This window comes from Calonectris borealis, chromosome 7, assembly GCF_964195595.1.
Source record: "Calonectris borealis chromosome 7, bCalBor7.hap1.2, whole genome shotgun sequence".
NCBI classification, from domain to species: Eukaryota; Metazoa; Chordata; class Aves; order Procellariiformes; family Procellariidae; genus Calonectris; species Calonectris borealis.
The window spans coordinates 30,086,428-30,102,595 of record NC_134318.1 but is presented as its reverse complement, the minus strand read 5'-3'; the positions used below and the strand labels follow the sequence as shown (position 1 = coordinate 30,102,595).

General features: G+C 47.1%; 1 protein-coding gene across 1 annotated transcript in view; it reads right to left on the bottom strand.

Annotated features, from left to right (window-relative positions):
• The window catches only part of NEURL1 (neuralized E3 ubiquitin protein ligase 1), a 165,197-nt gene extending 151,169 nt beyond the window's left edge, over positions 1–14,028 (bottom strand). Inside the window, exon 1 of the mRNA XM_075154977.1 lies at positions 13,765–14,028. Coding sequence (XP_075011078.1) covers positions 13,765–13,849 — 85 coding nt within the window. The 5' untranslated portion in view covers positions 13,850–14,028. The remainder of the gene's footprint in view (positions 1–13,764) is intronic.
• Between the last annotated feature and the right edge of the window lie 2,140 nt (positions 14,029–16,168).

Below are 16,168 nucleotides of genomic sequence, written 5' to 3'. Positions count from 1 at the left end.
TTTTGAGCCGTTAGGTCATATTCCTTTTATACCTTGCAGCTTTTCTCGGTAACAGAAAAGTATATAAAATTGAGGAGGGTTTAAACAAAAGCTAGGATTCTCATCTAATCCCTTCAGTCCAGCAGCTGAGGTTTTAGGAAAAAAAATCAGTTATCATGAAAGCTAGAAAAGCTGCCTCAATTCATGACTCTTTTCTATATGATAATTCCAACAGCAGAAACAACTGCCCTGTTTCCGAGCACCAAGTAACCCCACTTCTCATCTTCATCCCTACTGTGTTGCTGATCCCTAGGAAAGGGTCTTCAGAATTCAACAGAGAAACTCAAATCTGGTTCTGCAGAAGTAATCCACCGGCAGTGATACCGGGGCAGGGGAAGCACAGCAGAAGCAGATCCTTCACCACCACCTCCACCTCCACATCCTCTCCAGGGCGAAGACAGCAGGGTGACACTCACGCTGAGCTCTGGGGTCTCCTTCCCTCTCCCCTTCCTAACCTGTAGATTCAAAACTCACCGAGACATGAGTATGCCATTAGCGTAGAGAGCAGAAGAGTTAACATCTGCAATCTGCATCCCCAGGAGAGGCAGGAGGACACTTAATGTATGTCTCTGACAAGTGCCCTCAGTGGGCAGGGACAACACCCTCCCTTTATTTAAAACCTTATTTAAACCAAGTCAGAAAACCCCGTCAGCACTGGTGTGGTTTTCCAAAGCACAACACATAAAACGCTAACAAGCGCTACGATCCTCAAAACAGCTTTCCTCTCTCCTTTTGCCATCCTGCTAATCGTGATGTCTGGGGCTATAAAAAGGCACCGTACAAGAGCACGTCTCTCATTCTGATCCGCTGCCGTGTTTATAACCATCGCTTATCTAATGACACTTAGGAAGTGTTACCAAGGAGACTATTTGCATCCTGCATGATGTTGCTAAAGCAACACTGCTAAATCAGATGCAGCACTCCTAGCCTTCACCTACTGTATTTGCATCGCTATTAAAATGAAATAGTCACAGGCTTAAACTATATTTGTGTCATTCACTCATCCAAACACCTGAAAATAGTCCAACGGCAGCAGCTACGGAGTTCCCCCTTAAATCTCGCACATCTAGGTCCCCATCTCTGACATGTATTTCTAGCTTGTCTTTCAATGTGACCTGCAGACGAAGCAAGCCATCTTTTCTTTCATACTATAGCCTTCCTCCACAGGACTTGTTTTCCCTCTGTGTTTGGCTTTTATTTGAATACTTCGGGAGATTTTAACTGTCATAAATTATTACAGCATCTTAGTATTTGGTGGAGCACGGCAGAAGGCAATTTGTAAGCCGCATTAATTTTTGAGGCACAAGATGGCTCAGAGGCACTGGAAATGCAACAACTTGGCTGAAGTTTATGGGTCAGCTGTTCATCCAAAACCCCGAGTTTTGGTTCAGCTGTAAAGAGTCACCATTCAAGGGCTTCAAGATGGCCCATGGAAAGATTAAAAGGCTAAATAATGACTAATGGAGTGAAATACTCATTAAGGAGGTGATAAGATAATAAAATCAAAATAATTTAAAACTATTCAGAACTATAAACAAGCTATAAACAAAAATAAAGCCAGGAGCTATTTTAGGTGAAGTTGCAGAATAAATTAAACAAAGAAGCCCAAGAGGCTATTGGTAGGAGGGAGAGTGAGCAAAAGGAACCAAGAGGTGTGTTTGCAATGGTTTCCAAGGCAAGTAATAGCTTCTCTACTGTTTGGATATTTGTCAATATGCTAAAAAACATACTTAAAATTAAAATATCCCCCCCCATGTTAATGTAGAAATATGGACAACTGTCAGGAACTTTACAGCAAATATTACAATTGCCTAACAATATATTATATGCAGTTGTACATATAAAATAAATATTATTTAATTGTGTTCTTCATGATACCAAGCAATGTCACAAGCAAAGACACCAGGTTCTCTGAACTCAAGTACTGCAAATCTAGAGCAATGTCTTATCCCCACAGCTTTCTGTTCTGACAGTCTGAGCAGTACACTTCAGACAACCACACATAATAATAAAATATATATAATATGTTTATTAAAAAAAAACCTCTTGCTTTTAACACTTTCAAATTTAACAGATAAACTCAGGCAAGGACATAAATACTCGGCATCTGTCACTGAATTCAATCAGCTCCCTGAATCAGAGGAAAAGCACCCTGTTCCAGCTCTGCTTCAGTGCGTAATATGGTTTGGGTGCCTCTTATTAATAAATTCTTGCTTTAGCGTAGAAGCGCTACTAGAAAGCACACCTGGGAGCATTTTACTATATATAAAACCTCTGTTCCAACAGCAAATTTGATGTGCCTGCAGAATCTAATCATGAGAAGGTAACGCTCCTTCCTGCTGAATAGGCTACAGCACCAGAAGGCCCATGTCCAGAAAGCATTTCATCTGCCAGCGCTTGGAATTGCTTACGCCTGGGAATTTAAGCTGAAATACCAGAATCTGGGCTGGTAAAGAATTTGCTAGCAGTGTTGGGCCCCAGTTCAGCCAGGCAGGGTCAGGGATGTCCTTTGGCTCTTTTGCTTTTAACAGTTTTTAAGGATGCTTTTCAGAGAGAGGGAAGTGCCCAACTGAGTGAGTCAGTGGTAGCTGAACGCCACCACCCCCTCTCAGAAGCTGCTGCCGATGCTTTGCCAAACAGGGAGGGGGTGAGGTGGGTAGATGGAGGTGAACGTGCTCAAGTCCCAGCATTTCCCTAGGAGGCAAAACTAGATCCCGGGCCTGGATCACGTGAACTCTATGGGAATTGATGGATGTAGGACTACTGTGTTCAACAGCTGAATTGGTCTTCGTCCTGCTGAATCGTTGTGCAAAATACAAATAAAACATTTTACCTCCCTAGACATCAGCCTATTTTAGGACGAGGGGATGGGACAAGCTCTTTCCTGCCTCCCCGCAACAGCTGCAGTGAGGCTCAGTTCCTCAAGTTTTGTCATTGTTTTAGCTCCTCCATGAGAAGGTGTGATAGAGGCACAGAAGAAGATTTCTGTAGTTGGCCATGGCTGGAGAGCATGTGTGTGCCCACCACCACCGCGCTCCACTGAACTGCCTGGACATGAGCCGACATGATGCCAGTGGAGAGTCTCCTCCAAGCCACGTGGTGGGGAAGCCACCCTGCAGTGGGCAAGCAGCGCTGGGGTTTGAATAAACGCTCAAAGTCTTCCTAACTCCCCTCATATAGCAAAAAGAGGATGGCTCAAGTCTCATGAGGCTTCAGGTCTACAACAGCCGTACCCCCTCATGCCTCCTCCCATGGCTGCCACACGAAAACTTCACGAAGGTCTAGAAAGCAATCTGCGGTCCTCTGTGGGAAAGAGCTATTTGTGTCCACGCACACAGGCTGCAGAAGGTCGCTTTTAGCTGTCCTTGCTTAAGGGGAACTTTCCCAGGACTCGGCTCTCCTCGCTGACTGCAGGTGCCCCATGTGAAACAGGCCAGGGAGGGCTCCAAGGAAGGGTCAGAAACGAGGACTGCGTCACCAGCAAGGCAGAGAGAGGGGAGGGGAGGAGATATCATCCTTGCCACCAGCCAACTCCTCCTTCTCCCATGGGAAATAAGATCAAAAGGAAAAAGAGGTTTTCTCTGTGCTAGCTATGCCTCTGTGAAATTTTCTAGGAACTTTCTGTTGGTTTTGGAACAGGTCCTAGACCCGTGTGGACAGAGCCCATACTATATGATGTGTCTGAGTTATTCATTAGCAAAAAGGTTCCCTCTGCAATCAAGCATGTAGAGCACCCTATTAAAACATGCCCTGCTCCGTATCTGACCCAATGGAGTGGACATGAAGAAGTTCTCACCACACCCTGAGAAATGCCGCTGGACTGCGAATTGTCATTACTTCCCTCGTCTCGGTTCCTACATGGCCTTATTAAACTATGTCATAAATCTTCTGGGGTTTATCTGAACTCTCCTCCTCCTGGTGACATTCTGTACTTCTGAATAATGTTGTCTCCATATGAATTACAAGGGGCACAGCAATAATGCTCCAGCAGAAGCGAGGGAAGCAGTGGGAAAACAGCTAAAAGCTACACTGAATTGTTTTCCTATTTGTAATCTTCTGTTATATTCCGAATCGGAAGATTAGATAATGAGACTATTTACAACGGCATTGCTGGGTGTGTATCACAAAACCTTTACTGTAAGATCACGGCAAGTATGAAATTTTAATTTTGCCTGCCACTTCCCTGTGTCACAGCTTCATTTGCAGCAAAGCATTTTTTCTTTCGCAGTGGGGTTATTAATAATGGATGCAGCATTAACATTTCCAAATTGGGAGTTTAGCCTCAGTCTCTGTTCCCGCCCATTGCTCAGTAATTTTTCCTCCTGGGCTTCGTGTTGGACTGACAACCGAGGACTGACAATATCTGTTCAGCCACCACACACACATTGCGTGGGCAAGAGCAACCAGAGCTCACTCCGTTCACTGCTACAGGTCCCACCTGCAGGACTTCTCTGGTTGAAACCTCAAGGTGCTTTTTAATCTCTCTGCTAAGTCCTCCAGTGCATGCCAATAGGGTCCGAGAACAACTGGCCAAAGAAAATGCACTGAACACCAGATGATCTCCACAGGCCGTGAGGCGTCCAGCAGATGGTGAGAACTTTCTGCCACAACTAATGCAGAGCAGATTTCAAGTGGAGGAGCAAAGCTCTCAGCTGTCAGTACTTATCACTTGGCATCTCAACTCTAAACCTTTAAAAACAAAAGGTATTCATGGATTTAAATAGGGAGAACTTTTTGCACCTTTATTTTATTTTATGCCTGTTAAGGGATGTAATTGTTGAAGGGCTGTACCATTAAAACAGGTACTCTCAATGATACACAGAGATGGGAGTGGGAGTGTAGAAATCCAGTACTAACATCAGAGGTGACCCAGGTCCCTTATAATGTGTTCACTGCCTTTTCAATAAAGAAAGTAAATTATTTCAACTACTTATCCTCTTTCCGTATTTGCTGAAATGCTGCAACATAATCAATTAGTGAGGCACATTTTCTCTTTTCCATTTTCTATCACATCTATTCAAGTGACTCACTCACATAATGCACAGATTCTGTTTGCAAAATTTACAGTTATTTGTACCCTGTCTTCTACAGTGACTCAATATTTCTATGGGAAACCAGCTCTTCCCTTCCAACCTAGTAAATACTTGTTAAGTACAAAAACCAAGCATTCATCATGGACAAAAATGATCCTGCAAGATAGATAGATAGATAGATAGATAGATGGATACTTAAAAACGCAATGGCACCAGTTGCTCAAATCAAAGAAATCCTGAGTAATACCAATACAATTAAATGCTATATTAAACAGGTATCCCTTAAGGAGGAGATTTGAACTAACCTTCTGATGAAGAGTTGGAATCTGGATGGTAAATAAGCTCTGGATCTTTGGCTGCTTGGCTTATCTGGCAAAAGCCTGGCTAGTAGCAAGTTAAGACTCCAACGCTAAGCTTTACATTAGATGGCATTGAGCAGCAGCAGAGCACAAAACACAGTCACGTCTCCATCCAAGTAGCAGTTAAAGGGAAATCAAGCAGAGCTTATGCCTAACAGAGGATAAAAGATGATCAGTGGGGTTTTTAAATTTTATGTTGACATATGGGAAGTCAATGTAAATTAGGATGAATCAAGCATAACATGATTACATTTCTGCTGACTGGGTCAGGGTGTGAGCTACAGCTTTCAAGCAGGGTGAAGCCAGACAGATGACCAGACAGGGGCTACTCGCAAAGACTTCCATGGTCCCATTCAGCTCCTCAAGTAAGAAACCAATACCCCAAAAGTGCCCCTGATTAATTCCACTGGGACAAAGGATCCCAGATTTCTAGCTCTGCGCAGCATCCCATGGTCCCTTGTCTCTTCAGAAGCCAGGCTCCTTCTTTGCTACCGCGCTGGCTCATTACTGACAGCGGCACTGGCTAGTTACAGAGCTCCCCAGCCATGGCGTTGCTGAATTAATCTTCTCAAGTCCTGATGCTAGACATAGGATGTGTTCTGGCCATATCATAAAAATTAGGAGCTCAACAGTCAATAGGGAATCCCTGCATATGCCCGTGCACATGTGTGTAAGCCCACACATGCAGGAACATCTGGAAGTGTCAGTGTTACCAGTGTGAAACCCAAATACTGAATACAAAGGAACAAAGAGAGGAAGGAGACTCTGCAAGCAATGCCAGTACTTTAGAATTTATTTTGTCTAAAATTTTATTACTGTTTTTTCAAAAAAAAATGTTTACATTAAAGTGGGGTTTTTTAAACTAAAAAACCTGCATGGTATTTTATCTCTGAGGCTGGCTGAGAACTATTAACATTTACTTTTCGGAGTTTTACATAAAATAGCCCTAAGGTTTAACCTGACAGTATTCTGAGAGCTGAGAATCCTCCCCTATGCTTCAGCAAAGAGTTGAACTGAGGTGGACTAATGGAGAATTGTATAAACATAATACCACCATGGCATCCTCCACCCTATAATTTTAAAACACAATCCTATTTTAATCCTGTAACTGAAGGCCAAATAACCAGTAGTGTCAACATGAACTAGAATCTTATATACAACATGCTTTTATCAGCTAGAGATCCCCAAGAATGAATGAAGATGAAAACCTGCCCCACCTCTGTTTTAACGACATAGTTGCATCAACCCAGACCTTACTATGGGTAAGTATCCAAGCGCCTGCCCTCCTCCCCAGCTACACAGCTAGCAATACCCTAGTCAGCTAGGTAAGGAGGTAGCTCAGGTTCAGGTATACGTGTCGCAGTCACAGCAGAAACTTTAACCGTTGCCAGACCCTAAATTTCAGTTAAAATTCAGCTCTTGTCCCCAAAACTACTTTGGGATTTGTCAGTTTGTGGCACAGAACTGAGCACCTGCACAGTGCTGCAATTAAAGTAAGAAACTACTTTGGGATTTGGCAGTTCGCAGCACAGCGCTGAGCACCTGCACAGTGCTGTGATTAAGGTTAATCTTAGATCAACCATTTCTGGATGGAGACAATCCCAAAACACAGGCATTGCAGACCCCACTCCTCGGGACAGTTCAGAATTGGATTACTCAGATGTCCTAAAATTCCCGTGCAGACCAACTCAGAGCATGTGTGGATGCCCAGCTCGAAATAAGCAGCCACCATGAAGGTATGAACCGTAAGTAAAACAACATGTACTTATGTACTTGCCACGGGCAACAATTTCAGCAATGCAGAAGTAGCTGGTTCCTGCAATTATCCTAGCAGCAGTAGGTAAGAACAGCTGCCAAATCTGAAATCTTCCAAGCCTCTGTATTAGAAATCTTCCCAGATATGGGGATATCCACAAAAGCTGCTATTTCAACTGTCTAGGAAACAAAATGAAGTGGGGGCTACTTAGGCCTCTGTCAATGTAAGCAAAAAGAACCTGCTTTCTCTTACTCCAAAAGAGCCCACAAATGCAAAAGCACCTTTACTTGTCAAAATCACAGAATGCAGGAGACACAGCCTCGTCCAAGAAAGCTTGCACAGGGACCCCGTCACAACCTCTACTGTCTCCCAAATAAAGCCTGGACGTTTTGTGCGTGACTTCGAGGCTGCCATGGCAATGAACCACTCTGTAAACACCCGGGCAGGGACGTTCATGAAAAAGAGGATGGATCCAGCTAGAGACCAGCCCACACCAGAGCAGGCTCTATCCCTCCATCTACCACTGCAATGTCTGAACAACCCAGCTCCAGCTTTCACTGGTGTGGAGAAGTTTTAAGTTCTCATTTCAGCATTATCTTTATCAGCTAAACACAGGTAGCCTTAGGAAGATGCCCTTGGGAAGTCCATATGAGCAGGGCAAGTGTGTGGTCTTTGTACGTAGCAAACTTCAAAGGATTCCTCTTTCATGACCACCTCCAATCTCCCATAAAATTGGACCCATTTTAGCATCCATAACATCCACTATTAATGAGCTCTACAGAGCTACTAGCCACTGCAGATGGCTACAGCCTCCTTTTGTTCAAAAGGAGCTGGAATTTACCAATTTCATTTGATGTCCTGCTAATTCTTGTACTGGAAGAGACAGTGAAGAGTGGAGGTCTGCCCCTTCTCTATATGCCAGTCATTTCCCACCCTAGTTGTCCCTTTTTCCAGAGGTAAGAGTCCTAGTTTATTCAATCATTCCTTATATAAAATTAATCCAGACTTTTGACTGTCCCTATTGCCCTCCTCTGAACCTTGTCCAGTTCTCCTGTATCTTTTTTAAGATGGTGGAAGGGGAAGAACCAGTACGACACCATATTCAGATTTATACAACCACTAGATGGTTGTATAAATCTGAATTTTCTTCTGTTGGGCTTCCCTTATAATTTCTAGTATTTCATTTGCTTTTTTAACTGCTACTGAGCCTTGCACTAACATTTTCAGCTCAATCACCCCACTGATGTTTTGATTCCTACTGGTTTTCAAAAGTAGCCTTTTTTGCCCTTGAGAAATACGGAACATCACCTGTGGGCAAAGCACCACATGATTTCCTGGGAAATTTCTGACAAGCTGCAGCACTACCTGCTCCACCAACAGGCTTCAGCACCTTATGAAAAGGACGATGGGAAAGGAAAAGTAAGATCGATAAATTGCCGTGTTTGGAGAACTGAGCAATTTTAGGCAGTTTAAATGCAATAAATCAAAGTTCAGTAGCTCGGGAAAAAATCTAGCGCTTGGGAGAAGGTCATAGAAACCTGAGAACCTCAGGCAGGAAAAAAAACTTTATACCTACAACCCAGACACACTGACAGGTCAGAGGGAAACAAGCACGACCCAGGACAGGATTAAAGCAGAAGGGCAGGAAGCAGGAGGCATCCTTCAAAGCCTTGAATGATGAAACTTCTGACTCTTTAAGGCTGGAAGAAAATGAAATAGTACTTCAAAGAAGAACCAATTACGACAGCAATGGGAGCTGAGGTTATCTCACACCATCACTATCGGCATCCCCCCGGCACACTGCTTGCACCCCAACTTCTAATCCCCACGATCTTCAGCTGCCGATGTTCTTTTACTCCCCACTTAGTTTTATCTAGTGAGTGCACAAAATGGAGCTGGCAGCAGGATAGTCTTTCCCATCAACAACATACAATTATTGAAATGCTTACACCAGCCAGATTACTATCTTCTACATGTATTTCAGCAGCTCATAAAATACCAGTGAAAGGAGAAAAAAGTCCGACATATTTATGTGTCAGTGGATATAAAGTTTGGAACAGCAACTGCAAAAATGCAGGCAAAGATTGTATAATCATGACTGGTATCCCCCGTGGGCCAGGAAAAGCAGCGAAGCCCCTGCCTCCTTGGAAAAGAGCTGCACAACAGGCTGTGTTTCTGGGGCTTGCAGCCAGCAAGGCAGAGTCACACCCTTCAGCAAACCACTGCTGACTGACTTCAGGTTTCCTAGCCAACAAAGGGACTAAGAAGAAATGTCCTGCAAAGGTACCAGCCTGCTTCATGTGATACTCTGGAGATATAAACCTCAAATCATCCCACAGAGATCACCCAGACATGTGAGCAAGAGCTATCTATATGAATGAGCTATAAGTACAGGGGACCATGGAAGCACCCATCACAACATGACTCAGATGTCGACGGGAGCCTCCAGATGCCACTGTAATACAAATAATAAAGAATAACCCATGAGTAATCAGCCACTGCTGAAAAGAGGATCTCTGACTAGCTCGGGCTGTCTCTGTAATATAGCGCATGCATTCTTTTGCATAAATATCATAGGCGCATTAACCCGTGAGAAAACCGACAGGAAGAAATCTTGCTCACTGTCACTCACCGTGGAAATCTACCTTCCAAGGCAAGAGAGGCTCAGGAAAGAGCCACAAACCTGACTAGGAGGCTGGAGGAAAGGATTTAAGAGAGGAGACAGTAACAATTCTTAGCTTTTACGATGTAATATTGATCTGCTGTCCACAGAAACGGCTAAGCCTTCTTGAAGCTGAGGACATGGAGACAAGTGAGGATAAAGAGCCGCTTGCCCACGGAGCACGGGAAATGGCCGTGCCTCACCTCTGGCCCAAGGGCTAGAAAAACTGCATTTCTAGCATCCTGAAGCAGCAAATCTGGGAACTACACAACAGCCCTAACAGGGTACACAGCCCACACATCACAGTAGGAAGAGTTAAACGCATCCAGCAAGGCTGAGCAGTAGCTAAGGAAGGAATGCAAGAGCCACAGAGATTTGGAAGATGTAACTCTAGGCAAGGAGGATAACTTGCCAAGCTACACCAGGATTAAAAAGGAGAATTAAGAGAGGCGATTGAATAGACTATCTTGGAAGAACCCGAGGGCAGGGAGATGGGTTGAACTGGGGATGTATGTCTTGAGAAATAATAGAAGCCTCCTTGCTTGGAACAGTTCAAGCCAGACTGCCCTGGCACTAGTAAATAAACAGTACACAGAGCCACTGATGCAAAGGTTGATCTTTTTCATCTCAGAATCCAGGAGATTAGATACAGCTGGAGTTTTCCCACTCGGTTCCACTCCAAGCAGCCATACACACCTTGTTTGATAGTTATCGCAAACCATATTTCAGAGAGGGTGGACAGTAAAAATTTCCTGGAGTTTATCTGGCTGCATCATTAAGGAGATTGTTACCAGATAACCATAATCTTTTGCTCAGCATTAGGAAAGTACACAATGGATCACCTTCCGTCACCCCAGAGAAACAGCCACGTCTGGGTTACGGGAAGGGAAATACTCACAGGAACGCTGAAAATAATCTCACCTCAACCTCCCCATCATGATATCACCAAGTGACAACCTCCTTCCAACCACTGGCCATGACTTTAAGATTAGCAAACACATCAGGACTATGGCGTCTGATCAGCTGCAGTCCTGGAGAACTTCTGTTTCCACTGACTTTAGTTTTCACTGTCTCCAAACCAGCCAAAGTCTGCATCATGTGTGCCTTCACAACTGTGACACCAAAATCTGGATTAACAATCCAGGCATGACTTACTGCTTTGGAATAGGTAATTCCAAAGTGCTTACATCTAGTGGTTTCTAGTGAACAGCAATGTGAAGTCCTTTTATAAAGGGCTGGACATATCAGATTTTAAAGTACTGTCCTACTCTGAAAGCAACTCTAAAATCATCAGCCTGGGGTTCCAGGTTTACTGTTGCAGGCACTTTCAGTAAAGACCTGCTGATTTCAGCTACCTGGTTTTTAAACTTCAGCTGAAGTCTGAGAATCAAGTTGGGTGCTTTCCTTCTTATGCACAACCATCAAAAGCAAAGCAAGTATTCTGCCAGCCATGCCAGTCTTCAATGATATTTCTGTGTTACGCCTTCAATACCACCAAAAGTATCACATGGTCTTCGAAGATTTACTTAACTAAAGGTGACCATTTTTAGCAGGACTAACAGAAAGGTATAAAAATTTTCAGTATCTGTGGGTACAGCTCTACTACGTATGGAGATCTTATTTCTTATATATAGCAGAGATGAACTTGTAAGGTTCAGGGACTGACTTCAGAGTCCCCAGACCACCTTGGGAAACTTAATGCAATCATAGCTGCTTCTTTAGCAAGAATGAGCCTAAATCGCCCCTGGCACCAGGTTAGGAAGAGGTAGTCGCAGAAGGGAAGTACTAGATGGTGGCCAAATTATCAAAGTTCCGTATCCCTAACACTGAGCCAGACACTGAGGGAAGAACAACTGGGGACCTCCAATTAAAATTCACATTACAAAATGTTAAACGGCAGATATGTAACAAAACTGTGTGACATTCATACTTTCACTGCTATGCCTCCAGACCATTTTACAGGAACCTGTCAGATGCAATCTAAGACTTGTTCATTCTACATGTAAATGTAGGACCTGAGGCAGTCCGGTTTCAAAAAAGACAGAAAAGGCACATATTGTCCCTGGCAGTTGCTTGGTTTTTACAACAAAGGCAATGCCTTGTTAACTCTTTACTCCAAATCAAAATTATTTCAGTGCTCTGCTACATTACAGTCTTGAGAACATTTCTGCTTGCTGCCTCAGCACAGGTAGAAATTTAATTACAACTGAAATTAAAGGAAGAAAGAAAGAAACAAAGTGCCATTAACGCACACCCCACCCCAAAATCAGGTTATTCATACAGAGCATCTTCAAAATCTCACATAAGCCACTGATAATGGATTAAGTGGCAGTGTCCCTTCTGGGTCCAGTTTATAAATTCTTATCTGCTTAAGGTTGCTCCAGAAAGATTTCCAGCTGACAGCATGATTCTTAACAGACAAATCCTCTCTGGCAGTTTACAATTGCATACCAACTACTACAGCATCGCGTGTGCCTTCACGTTTGCATTGATAGAGGATGAAGGTTCACCATTTAGGGTTCAACATCCCCCTCCTTGCAAGTCTAATTTTAAGCACAGCCATTGTCTGGGCTGAGTTTCCAACTGACTTTGTCCATGCCAGAGTAGTAAGCATTCGTAACGTCTTCTTGCATGGCCATTAAAAAAGCCATGATATAATCACCCTCAGTTCACGCAACTGTTCCGAATCATCCAGGTACAGAGGAAGGGACCAGAGAGGTGTAACAGAAGAATAATGCAAGTATCAGAAAATCCTTCAGTATAACAACCAGTTGCCCAGCTCATCATTAACCATTTCCACTCCCCTAGACCATGCCAAAGAAGTATCCGAAAGCTCAGTAAAAATGAGGATGAACAGCAACATCCCTATTCTTCACGCTGGTGGCTGCAAATTCTGCAACACACTGGGGAAGCTGCAACAAGTTTTGATCACTGAAATGGCTGTGGGAGCAGCACCTTCCCCCATTCCCTGCTTACAGAGAGATGTCTGACATCCTCTACACGCATCATTCAGTGCCTTTGGCTGTGAAAATGTGCTGAGTGAAGAGGTACCCAGGTAGCATTGAACACATACGGTGTGTACTGCTGCCCAAGGAAATCCTTTTCAAGAATGATGGGTTATTTTCTGCTACCACCCTCCCAGCTTACAGCAAAAGGGGGCAAAAAAGGGCAGAGATAGAGGAGACCTTGGGCAGTCGCTCCTGCTCGCCTTATAGAAGTCATCTCCATCCAATTTGGTCCCAACAGTACCCCAGGATTTCAGAAAAGGGATTTCGTCCTTATGAGGAACAGAATAACTACGTAAGCCGGACAAGGAGCTCAAAATACCCCCTGCCCTCCTCCAAACAGGACTGACAGTCCCACGCACACAGACACATTCCTGGAGCACCCAGAAAAGACGCCAAAGCAAAGCTTTCATTCACCAAAAAACACTTGGGGACTCTTTGATGGTCCAACTCCTCCGACATGTTGTCCCTTGCTTTCCTGGGGTGCCACTGCCTGGGGAGACCTGTGCACCGATCAGCCACCCGTGGGGCACTGCTGGGGAAGCAGCGGCAAGGCTGCGAGCAGGGCAGGGGGGCCCACACCGCCAGAGGGCATGGGGTGCCAGGCATGGAGCCATCCCACCCCGGAGTGCCAAGGGACCCCAGCCTGTCCCAAGGTGCCCGGGATGCCTGTCTGGCATGGGGTGCTTGGGGTGCTCAGGGTGCTATGAGTGCCTAGGGATCTCATCCCAATTTGGGGTCCCTGGGGCGCCCAGGGTTTGTGTCCTGCCTGGGTGCCCATCCCACCTCGGGGTGCCCAGAGCACCCATCCAACTCCGGGCTGCATGGGTGCTTCGGGTGTCCCAGGGTACCGCGGGCGCTCGTCCTGCCGGGGGTGCCCGTCCTGATGGGGGTGCCGGCCGAGCCGTACCTTTGAGGTGGTGGTGGCGGGCGCGGTGCAGGCGGCCCTGGCCGCCGCGGGGCAGCGCGGGGATGCTGGAGAAGCGGCTCCCCATGGCGGCATCCGAGCCGGGCCGAGCCGGGCCGGGCCGGGCGGCACCGCGCAAGGTCTCTTCTCCCCGGGGGCTGTGGCGGTGGCGGCGGCAGCGGCGGGCAGCGCTCCGCCGGCGTCTCCCGCGCTCACTCCGACGCCGAGAGCCCCGCTCCTGCCCGCCGCCCGCCGGGCCCCATGCCCCGCGGTGCCGCCGCCCTCCGCGGGGCCGCGCCGGCTCCGCTCGGCTCCGCCGCGGCTCGGTACGGCGGGGCGGGGCGGCGGCACCGCGGCCCCCCCGCCGCGCCCCGTCGCCATGGAGACAGTTGTTCCGCCCCGGGGGGGGGGGCGGCCGCCGCGCGCCGCCCAGATGTGCCACCGCTGGCGCGACAGGTGGGGGCACGCGGGACCCTCTCCCGACCCCCCCCAGCTCGGTCCCGGGCACACGCACCAGGGCCCCGCGGGGAGGGCGGCGGCACCGCCCCGACCGGGCTCCCCGGGGTCTCGGCAGCAAACACGGCCAGCCTTCCCCCCAGAGCACCGTGCAGCTCAGGCTTCCCCTTAAATCAGAAGGACGGCCGGGACGACGCACCCCGAGGGGCAGCCGCAGGGTCAGGGACATTATTCCCCTTCCCAGCTCACGAGGAAAGCACCTCGTGGAGCGCCGCACCTCCACCGCCCCGGGACGATGCGAGGCTGGACCTCCCTCACACCTGCTGGCCCTAAACCCGCTTCTCCAGGGCCAGCCCGGCGCCCTCCCAGCGAGGAAATTTGCGGCTGACCCCAGAATCCAGGCCCCTCAAAGAAGCTGCGTCATGCATGAACATCCACCCAAGCAGACGTGCTGTGCTGGGATGCAACTGTCCTAAAGCAATTAGGATTCTCACGGATGCATATGTCAGAGCAGCACTCAGGGGAAGGCAAAGCAGATGGGCAAGCAGCTCCTTCTCCAGCCCTGGGGCGGGTGGACAAGAAGGCAGATCGTCAGAGGGACGAGTAGGTCCCTTACCGGCCCCAACCTACCCAGCAAGGTAGGTGGGTGCCTGCGCCCACCACTTTACTCGCCCCAGTGGCTCAAAGCACTGAGGAGCTCCAGCAAAGCGCAGGGAAGTGGGGTAGGGTAGAAATGGGGTGAAGGGAAACACTTCACTAGCAGGTCTCCTTTGAAGGGTCAGGGGCTTGTACTGAAGTGCTAGCATGGGGCACTGCCCACACGTGTGGCTTCTGAAAGCTGCTGCAATATAAGCACATCCAACGTGAACTGGGACTGCCCTGCGTGGTTGGAGCCCTCAGTGCAGAGATGAGCCTCTGCACAGCTGCATATTCATGAGCACCCATGCTGCAGACACAAACTCATACCTGCACAAGCTACGCCCACACAGCTCTCTCCCTTGCCGTGAGAGAGAAGGTCCTGTGTTAATACCTTGCCTGTCCACCACCAGACGTAGGGCTCCTCTCTGCCTTGCCCACTCTGGAGCCACCCAGGCCAGTGAGTTGCTCCAAGAAAGCAGCCAGGACCATACAGGGTGGTGAGGTTCCCCTTGTCCTCACCCCAGCAGCACCTCGGCCATACAGGGATTTCTGCTGTGGTGAGCACAAGCCACGACCTGAAGGAGTCCAGTTGGTACCACATTAAAATAAATCCACAGCTGATGCTGGTCTATTGCATATTTACATTACCTTTTTCTTTAAAGAGGACTGCAGGTTCTGGAGACACACACGTTTGCAAGCTTCATCTGGAGTTTCAGTGAATGTTGAAGACTGAGGGCAGCTTCAGTTCAGCTATGTCAGGGCTGTAAAATGTCTTTTTCCTTCCTTCTGGTGAGCAAAAATTTCATGTTCAGCTTCCTTCCAACAGGTGATTTTGTCCATCGATCCAGCCACCTCCACCCTCCCCTCTCCCTCCTCCTAGTAAATGTAAGAAAAGCCCTTCCTGGCCGCACATTAATATTTTCACCTTGAAAACAGTTACTGCCATGATTTCCCCACGCAGAGAGCCAAAAGACCCACTGTTCTCTGAAACCACTCGAGTACATAACTTCCAGAGGAGAAGGGGAAGCCTTTTGAGGTTAAGTAATAAGACTTGATAAGAAACATCGAAAATCTCGACCAAAATCTGATACTGAAATCAGGATGAGGATTTCTTGTGGTGCGTGTGATGCAGGAGGCCAGGCTGAGGAATCATTACCATCCTGCCCAGCCTTAGATTGCAGTATGGGTGAGATGTGCACCATGTGTTTGCATCCTTTCTCATTCTCTCAGAAGCAGAAAGGGACGACCATGCGAGTCAGAGTGCTGCCATGGTAGTGCGGGGCTTGAACTCCTGCTCAAATGTAAGCCTCTC